The sequence below is a fragment of the Oncorhynchus tshawytscha genome, linkage group LG06, assembly GCF_018296145.1.
Source record: "Oncorhynchus tshawytscha isolate Ot180627B linkage group LG06, Otsh_v2.0, whole genome shotgun sequence".
Classification (NCBI taxonomy): domain Eukaryota; kingdom Metazoa; phylum Chordata; class Actinopteri; order Salmoniformes; family Salmonidae; genus Oncorhynchus; species Oncorhynchus tshawytscha.
In genome coordinates, this window is record NC_056434.1 from 33,720,592 (window position 1) to 33,738,260 (window position 17,669).

The 17,669-nt window shown below is 43.6% G+C and overlaps 1 protein-coding gene across 1 annotated transcript in view; it reads right to left on the reverse strand.

Moving 5' to 3' along the window:
- The window catches only part of LOC112245127 (IQ motif and SEC7 domain-containing protein 3-like), a 50,209-nt gene that overhangs the window by 14,205 nt on the left and 18,335 nt on the right, over positions 1-17,669 (reverse strand). The window contains 6 exon segments of the mRNA XM_024413115.2: positions 1,091-1,257; positions 10,675-10,797; positions 14,856-15,017; positions 16,222-16,970; positions 17,091-17,129; positions 17,132-17,431. Coding sequence (XP_024268883.2) covers positions 1,091-1,257; positions 10,675-10,797; positions 14,856-15,017; positions 16,222-16,970; positions 17,091-17,129; positions 17,132-17,431 — 1,540 coding nt within the window.

A 17,669-nucleotide genomic window follows, 5' to 3' on the forward strand; every position in this document is an offset into this window, starting at 1 on the left:
ACCACCGTGGACTTCAGATTATTTTTTATTCTTTCTTCTATCAGTAGGCTCAAAAGAAAAGCAAAAAAGGCAAAAACAAAGACGTAACCCCACTAACAAGCTAGGTACCGTTTAATAAGCTAGGTACTGTTTAACAAGCTAGGTACCGTTTAATAAGCTAGGTACCGTTCAATAAGCTAGGTACTGTTTAATAAGCTAGGTACCGTTTAATAAGCTAGGTACCGTTTAACAAGCTAGGTGCCGTTTAATAAGCTAGGTGCCGTTTAATAAGCTAGGTACCGTTTAATAAGCTAGGTACCGTTTAATAAGCTAGGTACCGTTTAACAAGCTAGGTACCGTTTAATAAGCTAGGTGCCGTTTAATAAGCTAGGTGCCGTTTAATAAGCTAGGTGCCGTTTAATAAGCTAGGTACCGTTTAATAAGCTAGGTACCGTTTAATAAGATAGGTACCGTTTAATAAGCTAGGTACCGTTTAATAAGGTAGGTATCATTTAATAAGGTAGGTACCGTTTAACAAGCTAGGTACCGTTTAACAAGCTAGGTACCGTTTAACAAGCTAGGTACCGTTTAACAAGCTAGGTACCGTTTAACAAGCTAGGTACCGTTTAATAAGCTAGGTACCGTTTAATAAGCTAGGTACCGTTTAATAAGCTAGGTACCGTTTAATAAGCTAGGTACCGTTTAACAAGCTAGGTACCGTTTAATAAGCTAGGTGCCGTTTAATAAGCTAGGTGCCGTTTAATAAGCTAGGTGCCGTTTAATAAGCTAGGTACCGTTTAACAAGCTAGGTACCGTTTAATAAGCTAGGTGCCGTTTAATAAGCTAGGTGCCGTTTAATAAGATAGGTGCCGTTTAATAAGATAGGTACCGTTTAATAAGATAGGTACCGTTTAATAAGATAGGTACCGTTTAATAAGATAGGTACCGTTTAATAAGCTAGGTACCGTTTAATAAGGTAGGTATCATTTAATAAGGTAGGTACCGTTTAATAAGGTAGGTACCATTTAATTAGCTAGGTACCGTTTATAGATTTGTGTTTCACACACAGACAGACAAACACAGACACACATATACAAAGACAGCCAGTCACCTCGTAGGTTACGTATGAAGTCGTCAAGGCCCATCTTGCGTTGAGGTTTGATGTTAGGGGAATACATATCAGTGTTGAGGAGGACCACAGCAAAGGCCAGGATGAAAATGGTGTCTGGGTTATGGAACTGCTGCACCACCTCGGGATTACACATACAATACCTCTGACTGGAGAGATGGAGAGAGAGAGATGTAAAGAGAGTTGTTGTTACAAATACAGTACCTCTAACAGGGGGGTAGAGGGAGATATTGAAAAAGAGACAGAGAAGGAGATAGTCAAAGAGAGAGACAGTGAAAGGGACAGAAAGACAAAGTGAAATAATAACAATAATCATTTGGTGGATGCAGAAATGTCCTATTTCTGTGCACTGGACATGAATTGGATGTGTTTTTTGCATTTACCAACTCCCCCTGAGAGTGAGAGTTCTTAACAGCAACCCTGACTTAATTAGGGTTAAGTGCCTTGCTCAAAGGCACATCAACAGATTTTCCACTTTGTCTCTGGCCCAATACTAAATACTAGGCTATATGCCAAGACAGAAAGCTATTCTGTTGTAATGGCCTCAGAGACAAACTGCTTGTCCATTTGTGTCATTAGTTAGTAACTATTTAATTTTTCTTTCTTAACTTCAGACATTATGTAATACTGTTTATTTGTGGGTTCTGAGAAGAGATACACACATACAAGCTTCCTGAGTTTTCAGTTTCTTGAGAGTCCTGCTGCACATCAAATACTCTTGACACTGGGAAGGAGCAGTGTTTGTATGAGTTCAGAAGCTGATCTCCAGGTCACTGCTAACGTATTCACAAAAGCATACAGCACTCAACCCCAGAAAAACAAAGTACTACTTCCAGCAACCATGGGAAGCAACCTGCCATCCCCCAAGGTCACTGCCAACAATACAATACTTGAAAACATTCCCAGTTTCACATACCTAGGTAGCCACCTCTCCACCAATATCCTAATGGATAATATCCTAAGACCGCACTCAATGAGCTGTATGAGGCCATAAGCAAACAGGAAAACGCTCATCCAGCGGCGGCGCTCCTAGTGGCCGGGGGCTTTAATGCAGGAAACTTAAATCTGTTTTACCTCATTTCTACCAGCATGTTAAATGTGCAACCAGAGGGGAAAAAACTCTAGAGCAACTTTACACACAGAGACTTGTACAAAGCTCTCCCTCACACTCCATTTGGCAAATCTGACCATAATTCTATCCTCCTGATTCCTGCTTACAAGCAAAAACTAAAACAGGAAGCACCAGTGACTCACTCAATAAAGAAGTGGTCAGACGACGCAGATGCTAAACTGCAGGACTGTTTTGTTAGCACTGACTAGAATATGTTCCGGGATTCTTCCGATGGCATTGAGGAGTACACCACATCAGTCACTGGCTTCATCAATAAGTGCATCGACGACGTTGTCCCCACAGTGACCGTATGTACATACCCCAACCAGAAGCCATGGTTTACAGGCAACATCCGCACTGAACTAAAGGGTAGAGCTGCCACTTTCAAGGAGCGGGACTCTAACCTGGAAGCTTATAAGAAATCGCGCTATGCCCTCTAACGAACCATCAAACGGGCAAAGCATCAATACAAGACTTAAGATTGAATTGTACTACACCAGCTCCAACGCTTGTCTTATGTGGCAGGGCTTGCAAACTATTACAGACTAGAAAGGGAAGCACTGCCGTGAGCTGCCCAGTGACAAGAGCCTACCAGACGAGCTAAATTACTTCTATGCTCGCTTCGAGGCTAGCAACACGGAAGCATGCTGGCCAACTGGCAAGCGTCTTCACTGACATTTTCAACCTGTCCCTGACTGAGTCTGTAATACCAACATGTTTCAAGCAGACCACCATAGTTCCTGTGCCCAAGAACTCTAAGTTAACCTACCTAAATGACTACCGACCCGTAGCATTCATGTCCGTAGCCATGAAGTGCTTTGAAAGGCTGGTCATGGCTCACAATAACACCATTATCCCAGAAACCCTAGACCCCCTCCAATTTGCATACCGCCCAAAAAGATCCACAGATGATGCAATCTCTATTGCAGTCCACACTGCCCTTTCCCACCTGGACAAAAGGAACACATACGTGAGAATGCTATTTATTGACTACAGCTCAGCACCATAGAGCCCTCAAAGCTCATCACTCAGCTAAGGACGCTGGGACTAAGCAGCTCCCAATGTAACTGGATCCTGGACTTCCTGACGGGCCGCCCCCAGGTGGGAAGGGTAGGTAACAACACATCTGCCACGCTGATCCTCAACACGGGGGCCATTAGGGGGTGCGTGCTCAGTCCCCTCCTGCACTCCTTGTTCACCCATGACTGCATGGCCAAGCACGACTTCAACACCATCATTAAGTTTGCAGACGACACAACAGTGGTAGGCCTGATCACCAATAACAATGAGACAGCTTATAGGGAGGAGGTCGGAGACCTGGCCGTGTGGGGCCAGGATAAGAACCTCTCCCTTAACGTGATGAAGACAAAAGGAGATTATTGTGGACTACAGGAAAAGGAAGACCGAGCACACCCCCATTCTCATCGACGGGGCTGTAGTGGAGCAGGTTGAGAGCTTCAAGTTCCTTGGTGTCCACATCACCAACATACTATCCAAACACACCAAGACAGTCGTGAAGAGGGTATGACAAAACCTATTCTCCCTCAGGGAACTGAAAATATTTGGCATGGGTCCTCAGATCCTCAAAAGGTTCTACAGCTGCACCATCGAGAGCATCCTGACTGGTTGCATCACTGCCTGGTATGGCAACTGCTCGGCCTGTGACCACAAGGCACTACAGAGGGTAGTGCGTACGGCCCAGTATATCACTGAGGCCAAGCTTCCTGCCATCCAGGACCTCTATACCAGGCAGTGTCAGAGGAAGCCCCTAAAGCCCCTAGTCATAGACCGTTGTCTCTGCTACCGCATGGCAAGCGATACTGGAACGCCAAGTCTAGGTCCAAAAGGCTTCTTAACAGCTTCTAACCCCAAGCCATAAGACTCCTGAACAGCTAATCTAATGGCTACCCAGACTATTTGCATGAAATTTACCCCTTTTTCTCCCAAATTTTGTGGTATCCAATTGTTAGTAGCTACTATCTTGTCTCATCGCTACAACTCCCGTAAGGGCCCGGGAGAGACGAACGTTGAAAGTCATGCGTCCTCCGATACACAACCCAACCAAGCCGCACTTCTTCTTAACACAGTGCGCATCCAACCCGGAAGCCAGCCACACCAATGTGCGCCCGCCACAGGAGTCGCTGGTGCACGGTGAGACAAGGATATCCCTACCAGCCAAACCCTCCCTAACCCGGACGACGCTAGGCCAATTGTACGTCGCCCCACAGACCTCCCGGTCGCGGCCGGGTACGAGAGAGCCTGGACGCGAAACCAGAGTCTCTGGTGGCACAGCTGGCGCTACAGTACAGCGCCCTTAACTACTGCGCCACACGGGAGGCCCAACACTCATTTTTCTTAAAACTGCATTGTTGGTTAAGGGCTTGTATGTAAGCATTTCCCTGTTAGGTCTACACCTGTTGTATTCGGCACATGTGACAAATAACATTTTATTTGATGATGAAATCCAACATCGGATTGCTCGAACAAGTGCTGCCTTTGGCAAACTCAAAAACAGGGTCTTCAAGGATTGCAACACTACCACCAGGAACAAAGTGGACGTGCACAAGCTGTGATCACCCCGACCCTGCTATACGGTGCGGAAACCTGGACCGCATTTTGAAAACACATCAAACCCCTTGAAAGATTCCACCATGCTGCCTCAGGAAAGTACTTAACATCAGCTGGGAAGACAGACAAACCAACATCAGTCACCTGGGGTGAACCAACTCCTCCAATATAGAAGCCATCGTAATGAGACCAACTCCGATGGGCAGGTCACCTCATGAGGATGAGCGACTTAAGGCTTCCTAAACAGATCTTCTACTCACAGCTAGAGAAAATACTTGTATTTTGTCATTTATTTGAAAATACCAACTTTTCAATACTCGAGGTAGTCGAATATAGAGATTCAACTAAAGGCATCTTATTGGCATCTATTTCCTCTGATATTCAAATACAGGTCTCAGAAAAACAAATAATATTTGAAGGTATTTGAATATATGCAAGTTATTTGACTGCCAAAGAAGTGTTTAACAGACATTTTTCAGAATTGCTTTACATCCTGCATTTCATTACTCTTTACATCATTGTCATAGCCTATGATTCTTTAACGGTAATTTTAGATCTTGGTTAATCATTTAAGATGGAAATTGCATTTGATGAACATCAAGGTCTCAAACTTAAGCCGCTCTGAGGGCAAAAGGGGGGCGGGTTCAACTCAATATTAGGAAGGTGTTCCTAATGTTTGGTAAACTCTGTTTTTGGTTCGACACAAATGGCCTAGGACATGGACATATGATAGACACATTTTTATGTACAAAAATATATAATTAATAATAATAATTAACACTGAGAGTGGTAAATCTGTCACTGAAAGTGTGGAGTCTGTGGACCCATATAGACACTGGAAAAGTGTTCAATTTACACACTGCTTAGTGTAAATACTTATTCAAATATTTTCAGTGTTAATTATATACATTTATTATATATTATTATATATGTTATATTTACACTGCTCAAAAATAAAGGGAACACTTAAACAACACAATGTAACTCCAAGTCAATCACACTTCTGTGAAATCAAACTGTCCACTTAGGAAGCAACACTGATTGACAATACATTTCACATGCTGTTGTGCAAATGGAATAGACAACAGGTGGAAATTATAGGCAATTAGCAAGACACCCCCAATAAAGGAGTGGTTCTGCAGGTGGTGACCACAGACCACTTCTCAGTTCCTATGCTTCCTGGCTGATGTTTTGGTCACTTTTGAATGCTGGCGGTGCTTTCACTCTAGTGGTAGCATGAGACGGAGTCTACAACCCACACAAGTGGCTCAGTTGGTGCAGCTCATCCAGGATGGCACATCAATGCGAGCTGTGGCAAGAAGGTTTGCTGTGTCTGTCAGCGTAGTGTCCAGAGCATGGAGGCGCTACCAGGAGACAGGCCAGTACATCAGGAGCCGTGGAGGAGGGCAACAACCCAGCAACAGGAACGCTACCGCCGCCTTTGTGCAAGGAGGAGCAGGAGGAGCACTGCCAGAGCCCTGCAAAATGACCTCCAGCAGGCCACAAATGTGCATGTGTCTGCTCAAACGGTCAGAAACAGACTCCATGAGGGTGGTATGAGGCCCCGACATCCACAGATGGGGGTTGTGCTTTACAGCCCAACACCGTGCAGGATGTTTGGCATTTTTGCCAGAGAACACCAAGATTGGCAAATTCGCCACTGGCGCCCTGTGCTCTTCACAGATGAAAGCAGGTTCACACTGAGCACATGTGACAGACGTGACAGAGTCTGGAGACGCCGTGGGGAACGTTCTGCTGCCTGCAACATCCTCCAGCATGACCGGTTTGGCGGTGGGTCAGTCATGGTGTGGGGTGGCATTTCTTTGGGGGGCCGCACAGCCCTCCATGTGCTCGCCAGAGGTAGCCTGACTGCCATTAGGTACCGAGATGAGATCCTCAGACCCCTTGTGAGACCATATGCTGGTGCGATTGGCCCTGGGTTCCTCCTAATGCAAGACAATGCTAGACCTCATGTGGCTGGAGTGTGTCAGCAGTTCCTTCAAGAGGAAGGCATTGATGCTATGGACTGGCCCGCCCGTTCCCCAGACCTGAATCCAATTAAGCACATCTGGGACATCATGTCTTGCTCCATCCACCAACGCCACATTGCACCACAGACTGTCCAGGAGTTGGTGGATGCTTTAGTCCAGGTCTGGGAGGAGATCCCTCGGGAGACCATCCGCCACCTCATCAGGAGCATGCCCGGGCGTTGTAGGGAGGTCATACAGGCACGTGGAGGCCACACACACTACTGAGCCTCATTTTGACTTGTTTTAAGGACATTACATCAAAGTTGGATCAGCCTGTAGTGTGGTTTTCCACTTTAATTTTGAGTGTGACTCCAAATCCCGACCTCCATGGGTTGATAAATTGGATTTCCATTGATAATTTTTGTGTGATTTTGTTGTCAGCACATTCAACTATGTAAAGAAAAAAGTATTTAATAAGAATATTTCATTCATTCAGATCTAGGATGTGTTATTTTAGTGTTCCCTTTATTTTTTTGAGCAGTGTATAATTTTACCACCAATACTTTGCAGTGCAGTATAGTATCGCCTCTTATTTATACTTACAGTTCCCTTTTTCTACATTTTGTTACGTTACAGCCTTATTCTAAAATGGATTAAATACTCATCCTCATAAATCTACACACAATACCCCATCATGACAAAGCGAAAACAGCATTGAAGGTCCCCAAGAACACAGTGGCCTCCATCATTCTTAAATGGAAGAAGTTTGGAACCACCAACACTGGCCGCCCGTCCAAACTGAGCAATCGGGGGAGAAGGGCCTTGGTCAGGGAGGTGACCAAGAACCTGATGGTCACTCTGACAGAGCTCCCAAGTTGTCCGGAATCAAGTCAATAAACGTGTGATTATCTAACAACACCAACAAAAATGAAGCAGCTCTCTGGGACACTTGACATTAAGACCTAGATTCAATCAGATCAAGCATAAACACGTGACTGCCAACACCTTTTTTGGCGGTGTTGGAGTTGTAACTGCATTAGACCTGTCAAATCGGTGAGCAGCTGCCTGTGTAATCATTGTCACGAAGCCACACCAGTCCTACTCACGTTCGTATTTCAGAACGAGAAAGTGTAGGCTACTCTATATAGAAATAATGACACTCAAATTTAAAATCAAAATAGTGAGGATTTCTATCAGCCTAATTGAGGTGTAGATTACATACCATATCCCGGTGTTCCAACTAGTAAACATGCAAGTCCTGGTATAATTCCAGGAGCCACTTGTGGATTTGACAGCTCTAATGCAGTTCCACTGTCACGGATCCCTCCAGAACATTTATTACGCACACCTGTATCCTGTTCCCAATTATTAGTACTTGTATAAGTGTGCCCTTTGGTTTCCATTGGGCTGTCATTTATTGTTACAATGGCTTTCGTGCCATTGTGGATTGCGCAGATGATTATGGGTCTCGTCCTGTGGGTTAATCATTGTGTGCGTGTATTATTTATTCAAGGTACTCCTCGCTCTTTTGTTTTGGGTTTCTACCCTGTGTTTTGTTACTTGTTTGTTTGGTCTTCATCCCCGTGCCTTTACACGGCACGCCGTAATTTGGGCTTAATAAGAAAAACTATTAGGCATTCTTGCGTCTGTCTCCTAATCCTTCATGCCAACGTGACATCCACCATCAAAACAACCGCTATGCAGGTGTTTGTTAGTGCAGATCTGATAGGGCTAGATTCTAAGTGTGCATTAAAAAACTGAGCTAATATGGCTTACTTGCTTGAAAAAATGTGGTTTCTGCTGACAATTGAGATGTACAAACTGTCATAAGGGGATGACGAGCGGATATAAGGCAATCTGTTATTTCGATTGAGATTTTAATGAGCGAACTAGGACGGACGTGGTCAATATAACTATTTGTTTAGCACTTTTGAAACGTACAGTGACAAAATACAGAACATGGGCCGGTCTTACAGTATTCTCCCAAGTCAGAACCGTGGATAAATAAAGGGGGCATATAAGCATACAATGAAAGCTCTTACAATATTTGAAGATGACATTTCTCTAAAACAGGCTATAGGCTACATGTGCACCACCAACAGCTAAACAGCTTACTACACAACATACAGCTAGTATTACTTTCTTAGCTACAGTATACATATATCCCTGGCATATTACATCATTTATGCAGCAGCATACAAGACATTGTTGGACTCACCTTTTAGTGCTGTGCCCACTTGAACAGGAAGGTGGCACGGCGGTCTTTCGTGGGCAAATTTTGTCATCAAACTTTATCGTTAAAGTCTGTCATTCTCAGGATTTATGGTGCTTTCAAGACAACTGGGAACACTTAAAAAAACAAGGTTGCATCATGATGACATCAGTGATCTTCAGGTTGGAGCTCTAGAAAGAGGTGACTTGCAATTCCAAGTTGGATGACCATTCAAAACTTATTTTCCCAGTCGGAGCTCGTTTTTTCCAAGTTCCCAATTGTCTTGAATGCACTGAAGTCAGATTTCCCAGTTCCGAGTTTCCAGTTGTTTTGAGCACGGCAGAAGTCATGCTGGATTGACAGCATTGTCAATGTTAATCCTTTTAAGCTTGGAAAAGACACCCTTAAACCCAGATTTGGGACCACACACCCACTCCACTGAATAGCAGGCTAGCGATTGCTTTGCAATGCTTGCAGTTAGACACTGATTCCTTCCAAACAGCTCATTGTTGAATTTGCGATTTCCAACTTGTTGTGTAATGTTTATGTCCAATGGCCGATGAGCACCGATACATTTTATCTATTTCTCTTCATTATTTATCTTCATATGACAAGGATTGAAAAGGATTTGCCAGTAGATTGTCGACTTCATTCATGTTGATGAATGCTAGCTTGCCATCAAAGCTACTGTATATATGTAATTTGACTCAATTTTATCTGTGGCTAATGACCTTGAGCCTTCTTGGATGGGCACTTCTAATGTAACTCTTAGGCAGCACCTAAGGGATTCGAATTCTTGAGCTCTACCCTTTTTCAAGGCGTAGTTTCCCCACGAGTGAAAGAACATTGAACCAATCATGGCGCAACTAGAAAACATTACCAACCCCTACATTCCGTATTTTCCGCAGGCTGCCCCACAACCATAGAATGCACTGAGCTAGGCTGAAACACCTGCATTTGGAGATGCCTTACAAAATGTGGCTTTATTAATCAATGATTAAAAATAAATTTTTTACCTTGCTTGCAAACTGATATGTGACATGTATTAATGCCAAAATAACGGGTGCCACTGCTTCACATGTTGTCACATATTGCTTCACATGGTTGTCACATGTTATCACATTAACTTCACATTAAATGAAATCTCACAAGATCACGTGCTCACATGATCACTTGCGAAATTAATGTGTTTATCCGTAAAGGAATAACTCCGTTAAAATGACTTCTTATGTCACCCTTATGACAGATGACATAACATCCGTTACCTAACAGACCTGTAATAGCATGTCTACACTACTACCCCCTCCCAGTTCTGTATTATGTCATCCTTGAGCTGTTCTTGTCTAATGATGTCCTGTATTATGTCATTCTGTATTATGTTTCATGTTTTGTGTGGACCCCAGGAAGAGTAGCTGCTGAATGGGGATCCTAGTAAAATACCAATACCAAATACCAAAGACCCTAATCCAGGATGTAGGACACTTCTTGTTTTAGACCTGAGAGAACACTCGGTAGGTGGAATTGAGCTCATCTCTGATATTGATAGATTATCTCAGCTGCTGAGGTTATTAGTAGTTAGGTCAAATGTGGTGCTACGTTGGAACCTGCTGTGCATGGCACTCCAGAACTAGAGTGCCTAACCCTGGAGTAACCCTGATTGACTGATCAGTTTAAGGGTGTGATGTGATTGGTTGATGGGTCTGACCTGAAAGCTTCAATGAGTCTCTCCACCTTCTGGGCCTCTCCCTGGACTCTGATGTGAGACTGGAACTTCCTCAGAGCCTCATCCAGCTCCATCCCAGAGAAGTCCATCTCATCCACCACACAGCTAGAGAGACAGAGGGGGAGGAGAGGTTAGTTGCGTATGTCTCGCTCATGTCACTGTTGACGTCATTGGTGTGTGTATGAGGGTGAGTGTACAACTGCTCGTGGTGGGTTTTTTTCTTCCTTTTTTAGTCATAGTTTGATTACAGAACCACTGACCTGGAACACATATACACACACACAAATATGCTTACACACTTGACAAATGCAAATATACAGTACATATTCCGTCCAATGGATAAGGGCAAAGAAAGCTGTGTGAGACAGAGAGAGAGATAGAGGGGGAGTAGAGAGAAAAGTAGAGAGAGAAGGGCGAGAGATGTAGAGAAAAACATTGTGCTGAGTGCTGTGACCTATTTTTTCTCAAAGCAAAACACTCTCCTGGCTCTCTCTCTCTCTGCAGTATGAGAGCATGCATCCATGTGTGTGTGTGTGTGCGCATTTACAGTGGGGTCTGGAATTATTGGATCCCTTGATAAAGATCAGCAAAAAGACTGTATAAAATAAATAATACAAATACTATGCTATGCTATATTGTATGCTCAAACTACATATATTGTACTAAAGCAATAACCCCAAGCACACATCAAAATGGCCGTGCACACCAGCAGTGGGTTTGGCCTTCGAAAGAACAATGCATATGCAGAAAATACCTCATCCCTACTATAAAATCTGGTGATTTTAAGTTTAGCATACAATATTTTTGGAGCATACAATCAGTGGTGTAAAATACTTAAGTAAAATTACTTCAAAGTACTACAGTCGTGGCCAAAAGTTTTGAGAATGACACAAATATTAATTTCCACAAAGTTTGCTGCTTCAGTGTCTTTAGATATTTTTGTCAGATGTTACTATGGAATACTGAAGTATAATTACAAGCATTTCATAAGTGTCAAATGATTTTATTGACAATTACATGAAGTTGATGCAAAGAGTCAATATTTGCAGTGTTGACCTTTCTTTTTCCAGACTCCTGCAATCCGCCCTGGCATGCTGTCAATTAACTTCTGGGCCACATCCTGACTGATGGCAGCCCATTCTTGCATAATCAATGCTTGGAGTTTGTCAGAATTTGTGGGGTTTTGGTTGTCTACCCTCCTCTTGAGGATGGACCACAAGTTCTCAATGGGATTAAGGTCTGGGGAGTTTCCTGGCCATGGAACCAAAATATCAATGTTTTGTTCCCCGAGCCACTTAGTTATCACTTTTGCCTTATGGCAAGGTGCTCCATCATGCTGGAAAAGGCATTGTTCGTCACCAAACTGTTCCTGGATGGTTGGGAGAAGTTGCTCTCGGAGGATGTGTTGGGACCATTCTTTATTCATGGCTGTGTTCTTAGGCAAAATTGTGAGTGAGCCCACTCCCTTGGCTGAGAAGAAACCCCACACATGAATGGTCTCAGGATGCTTTACTGTTGGCATGACACAGGACTGATGGTAAGCGCTCACCTTGTCTTCTCCGGACACGCTTTTTTCCGGATGCCCCAAACAATCGGAAAGGGGATTCATCAGAGAAAATGACTTTACCCCAGTCCTCAGCAGTCCAATCCCTGTACCTTTTGCAGAATATCAGTCTGTCCCTGATGTTTTTCCTGGAGAGAAGTGGCTTCTTTGCTGTCCTTCTTGACACCAGGCCATCCTTCAAAAGTCTTCACCTCACTGTGCGTGCAGATGAACTCACACCTGCCTGCTGCCATTCCTTAGCAAGTTCTGTACTAGTGGTGCCCCGATCCCGCAGCTGAATCAACTTAAGGAGACGGTCCTGGAGCTTGCTGGACTTTCTTGGGTGCCCTGAAGCCTTTTTCACAACAATTGAACTGCTCTCCTTGAAGTTCTTGATGATCCGATACATTTTTGATTTAGGTGCATTCTTACTGGCAGCAATATCCTTGCCTGTGAAGCCCTTTTTGTGCAAAGCAATGATGACGGAATGTGTTTCCTTGCAGTTAACCATGATTGACAGAGGAAAAACAATGAAGCTTCCAGTCTGTTATTCTAACTCAATCAGCATGACAGAGTGATCTCCAGCTTTGTCCTCGTCAACACTCACACCTGTGTTAACGAGAGATTCACTGACATGATGTCAGCTGGTCCTTTTGTGGCAGGGCTGAAATGCAGTGGAAATGTCTTTTGGGGATTCAGTTCATTTGCATGGCAAAGAGGAACTTTGCAATTAATTGCATTTCATCTGATCACTCTTCATAACCTTCTGGAGTATATGCAAATTGCCATCATACAAACTGAGGCAGTAGACTTTGTGAAAATTAATATTTGTGTCATTCTCAAAACTTCCGTCGTGGCCAAAAGTTAAGTCGTTTTTTGGGGTATCTGTAATTTTGACTACTTTTACTTTTACTTCACTACATTCCAAAAGAAAATAATGTACTTTTTACTCCTTACATTTTCCCTGACACCCAAAAGTACTCTTTACATTTTGAATTCTTAACAGGACAGGAAAATGGTCAAATTCACGCACTTATCAAGAGAACCTCCCTGGTCAACCCTTGTGCCTCTGATCTGGCGGACTCATAGCACACATGCTTTGTTTGTTAATTATGTCTGAGTGTTGGAGTGTGCCCCTGGCTATCCATAAATAAATAAATAAATAAAACAAGAAAATGGCGCTGTCTGGTTTGCTTAATATAAGGAATTTTAAATGATTCATACTTTTACTTTTGATACTTAAGTATATTTAAAATCAAATACTTTTAGACTTTTATTCAAGTAGAATTTTACTGGGTGACTTTCAATTATTACTTTTTCATTTTCTATTAAAACTTCTTAAGGATTATGCAAAATACTGTTCCCACGAAGGAACAGCACTCAGCGGATTTCAGAGCGCCACCTATAGTTTTTGATAAAACTCATAATTTCATGAAACTTTCATTAAAATACACATTCAAGGTAGTGAATTAAAGCTACACTCGTTGTGAATCTAGCCACCAAGTCAGATTTGTAAAATGCTTTTCGGCGAAAGCATGAGAAGCTATTATCTGATAGCATGTACCCCCAAAATACTGCAACGTCACCTAAACAGACAGATTTTGCGGTAGACGGCGCTACCCAAAACGCATAAATAAAATATAAAACATTCATTACCTTTGACCATCTTCTTTGTTGGCACTCCTTGATGTCCCATAATCAATATTGGGTCTTTTTTTTGATTAAATCGGTCCATATATAGCCTAGATATCGATCTATGAAGACTGTGTGATAAACGGGAAAAAATAGCGTTTCATAACGTAACGTCATTTTTTTAAAGTTAAAAAGTCGACGATAAACTTTCACAAAACACTTCGAAATACCTTTCTAATGCAACTTTAGGTATTACTACACGTTAATAAGCTATAAAAATCATCAGGAGGCGATGTAAATTCGATAGCTGGTCGTGTGGAAAAAATGTCCGGAAAAACACAGAGACGATGCATCAAGTTGGTGGTCGGAGGGAATCGGTTCCCTTTGGTCGGATCTACCAAGAATCAAATCAGAATCAAATGAGAAGACTCTATACATCCTGTGGAAGCTGTAGGTACTGCAACCTCGGCCTCATTTAATACGGTTCACCTTTAACAATTCCTGGAAGTGGCGCATGGATATTTATTTCCACTTTCAGTGATCAGATTTTCCTGCGCTTTTCGATGAAACAGACGTTCTGTTATAGTCACAGCCGTGATTTAACCAGTTTTAGAAACGTCTGAGTGTTTTCTATCCACACATACTAATCATATGCATATACTATATTCCTGACATGAGTAGCAGGGCGCTGAAATGTTGCGCGATTTTTAACAAAAAGCTGCGAAAATTCGCAGCCTCCTTAAGAGGTTTTAAGTTATCTTTACTTATACTCAAGTATGACGATTGGGTACTTTTTCCACCACAGCATACAATATACAGTAGCTAAGTATTTGTACAGTCTTTTATGCCCATCTTTATTAAGGGATCCAATCATTCCGGACCCTACTGTATGTGTAAAACATATTGTATATGCCGTATGCATGCATTCAAGTGTGTATGTGTGGTTGTCTGTGCATGTGTGTGTGCTATATTTTGTGTGTGGACTCACTCCAGGACATCTCTGTTGAAGAGTAGCTTACTGTTCCCCAGGAACTCTCCAATCATCTGTCGGCTCAGGCCCTTCCTCTGTAGCAGGAAGTGGGCCACGCCCATGGGCGTGTCTGGGACAAAACCACGGGTGATCAGGAAGTGGATGCCTCGCTCTGGGTTCCTACAGCAGAGATAGACAGCACAATATCGGTATATGCATGTGTGTGTGGGTGGATGTGGATAGGACCGTAAAGTAACAGGCAACTCTATCAGTGAAGCACTTTAGCTAATTTACATTAACTACAGGCTGCAGGCCAACAGTATGTACCACTATATATAGAGAACACCTCTCTCTCTCCCTTTTCCCTCTACCCCTCTCTAGACCAGATACCTGTTCTGTGAATAATTCTGTGAGTAGCTAAAGGACAATTCGACCCTGTGTGTGTCAGGGAATTGAATTGAGGATGCCTCATAAATTCCAATTCAATTATTGAATTTCAATTGAAGTAGTAAACAGGATGCAGAATTGCAATTTTTATTTTAATTAAAGGAAATAGAATTGAATTCAGTGAAATGAAATACAATGCAAATGCCTCTTCTATTTTAGGTATAGTCTATACAAATATGCATCTTGTACATAAAACACCAAACATGTTGTTATATACATGCATATAAAATATTGTTGAAGCAATTGATTTTCAGGACTAACTCTTAAAAGGAATGATCAAGGAAAACAAACCCACTGGGCACAGACATCAATTCAACGTCTACTCCACGTTGGTTCAACGTAATTTCATTTAAATGACGTGGAAACAACGTTGATTCAACCATTGTGTGCCCATGGGAAACCTGTATGCAAATATTATAGGTTATCATATTTCATTAATCCCTTACATTTGTTTTAATATGGGGGAAATACTACTTTTCCCAGAATGCATTAGTTTGACCATCAAATTGACCCTTAAAAAAACAAGCCAAACAAATGAAATGGTTGGTTGAAATATAATTGACTATTCTAAGCACTAAGGTTAAAGAGTACATGAACAAGAGTACATTGTTTCCAGAGAATTACATATTCTTTGGTATCTGGAAGTTTGACCTTTCAGATTAAATGAAACTCTCATTTTCTATGACTGAAAGGAACTTCTTTGAATTGTACTGAATTAAATTCTACTTCCTGTCACTCAAATTCAAATTCTACATTCTGTTGTGGCCAATTCAATTAAAATTTCAAATCATGAGTTGAATGGGAGTCAATTCCAAAATTCGTAATTGAGCACAACCCTGGTATTAGGTATATAAAGTATTTGCGTATTTGTATTTGCATGCATATGTGTGTGTGTGTGTGTGTGTGTGTGTGTGTGTGTGTGTGTGTGTGCACTCACACGTTGAAGAGGTTGAGTCCAATGCGATAGAGTCGTTTGCGATGCGTATCAGTGGAGAGTGTGGGGGATCGGCAGGAGGTAGGGTCCTGGCAGCGGTCTCTAGGCAGAGAGAGGACCAGGGCCTGGAGAGCCTCAGAGGTGGGGTCCCTGGTTGACTGGGACCCTGGCTGGGACTGTGGGTGATGAGCCTTGGGGTATGTGGAGTACTGGGGGTACTGGGAATAGGATGACTGAGTGGTATACTGGTTAGACTGGGCTGAGGTAGAGGTGGAGGTGGAACTGAGTCTCTCTGAGCCACTCTGCCTCCCCATCTCTCCCCCCTGTCCTGTCACAGTTGACCCCCTTCTCGACCCTCCTCCCTCCAACAACTCACTGGGAGGGGGGGCAGGAAACTCCGCCTCACCCCTTAGCTGGGAGGTTGTTGATTGAGTCCTCACCCCTCCTCCCCTCTCTCCCCCATCCACTGAGACTTGCCTGCTCCCTCCCGCTCCTGCCCCTGTGTTGCCGTGGGTAGCAGTGGTTGTGGAGGTGGTAGTCGTGGAGACAGTGTAGTTGTTGGTGTCGATGTGAACGGTGACGTCTCTGAAGGCCATGAGCAGGGAGCTGGCACTGCGAGGCATGCAGGCACTCTGTGCAGCCATCCGAAACGCCCCGGGGTCCATCAGCAGCCCCGCTGTCCCCCCCTCAACCCCCTCCGACAGGCTCCACCCACGCAGGGCCTCGTCTATCGAATGGGCCAGTGAGCGTACCTGGAATAAGAATCATAATACGAGTCATTGGAACACCTGTAAGTTTTATGATGCTACGCTAGGCTTACTGTTTACTGATGCTAGACTACGCTAGGCTAAAGTGCTACATATAAAGCTCACCTGCTCTGAGAAGCAGTCCTCCAGCTGTGTGAGCGAGGGCCCGGGGCCCGTGGCGGGGAGGGGGCAGGGAGGTGGAGCGTGAAGGGGGTGGTGGGGGTGTTTTGGGGCGCAGGGGGTCTCCCGGTCTCTAACAGGAAGCTGTGTCGCTGGGTGGATTTTTGGTTACGGCTGGGGTTGGGCCGGCGCAGGGAGATGCGGCGTGGCAACTTGCTCTCTGACAGAGAGTTACGGATCTTCTGGAAGTTCTTACTTAGCTGGTACTGACGGAACGCCATCTGAATACAACACGCAGCGCGCCGCGACACCAGGTGGCCACCGTACCTCTGTTCCAACTCCTCTATCTACAAACAGAGAGGGAGAGAGAGGAAAGAGAAGAACAGAGAAAAATATTGTTAGTAAGGTTTTGGGGTGAGGGATATTGTAGTCACAGAGCAATGCTACAAGCCTCCATTTGTTAAACTGGATATTTCTCTCAAATAAAAGGATAGCAGGACAAGCTCTCCTCTCCTAAAACAGTACAACAGACTCCAATCCCTCTTCATCACAGACACCAATCACTACATCACTGTGTTTCAGGGA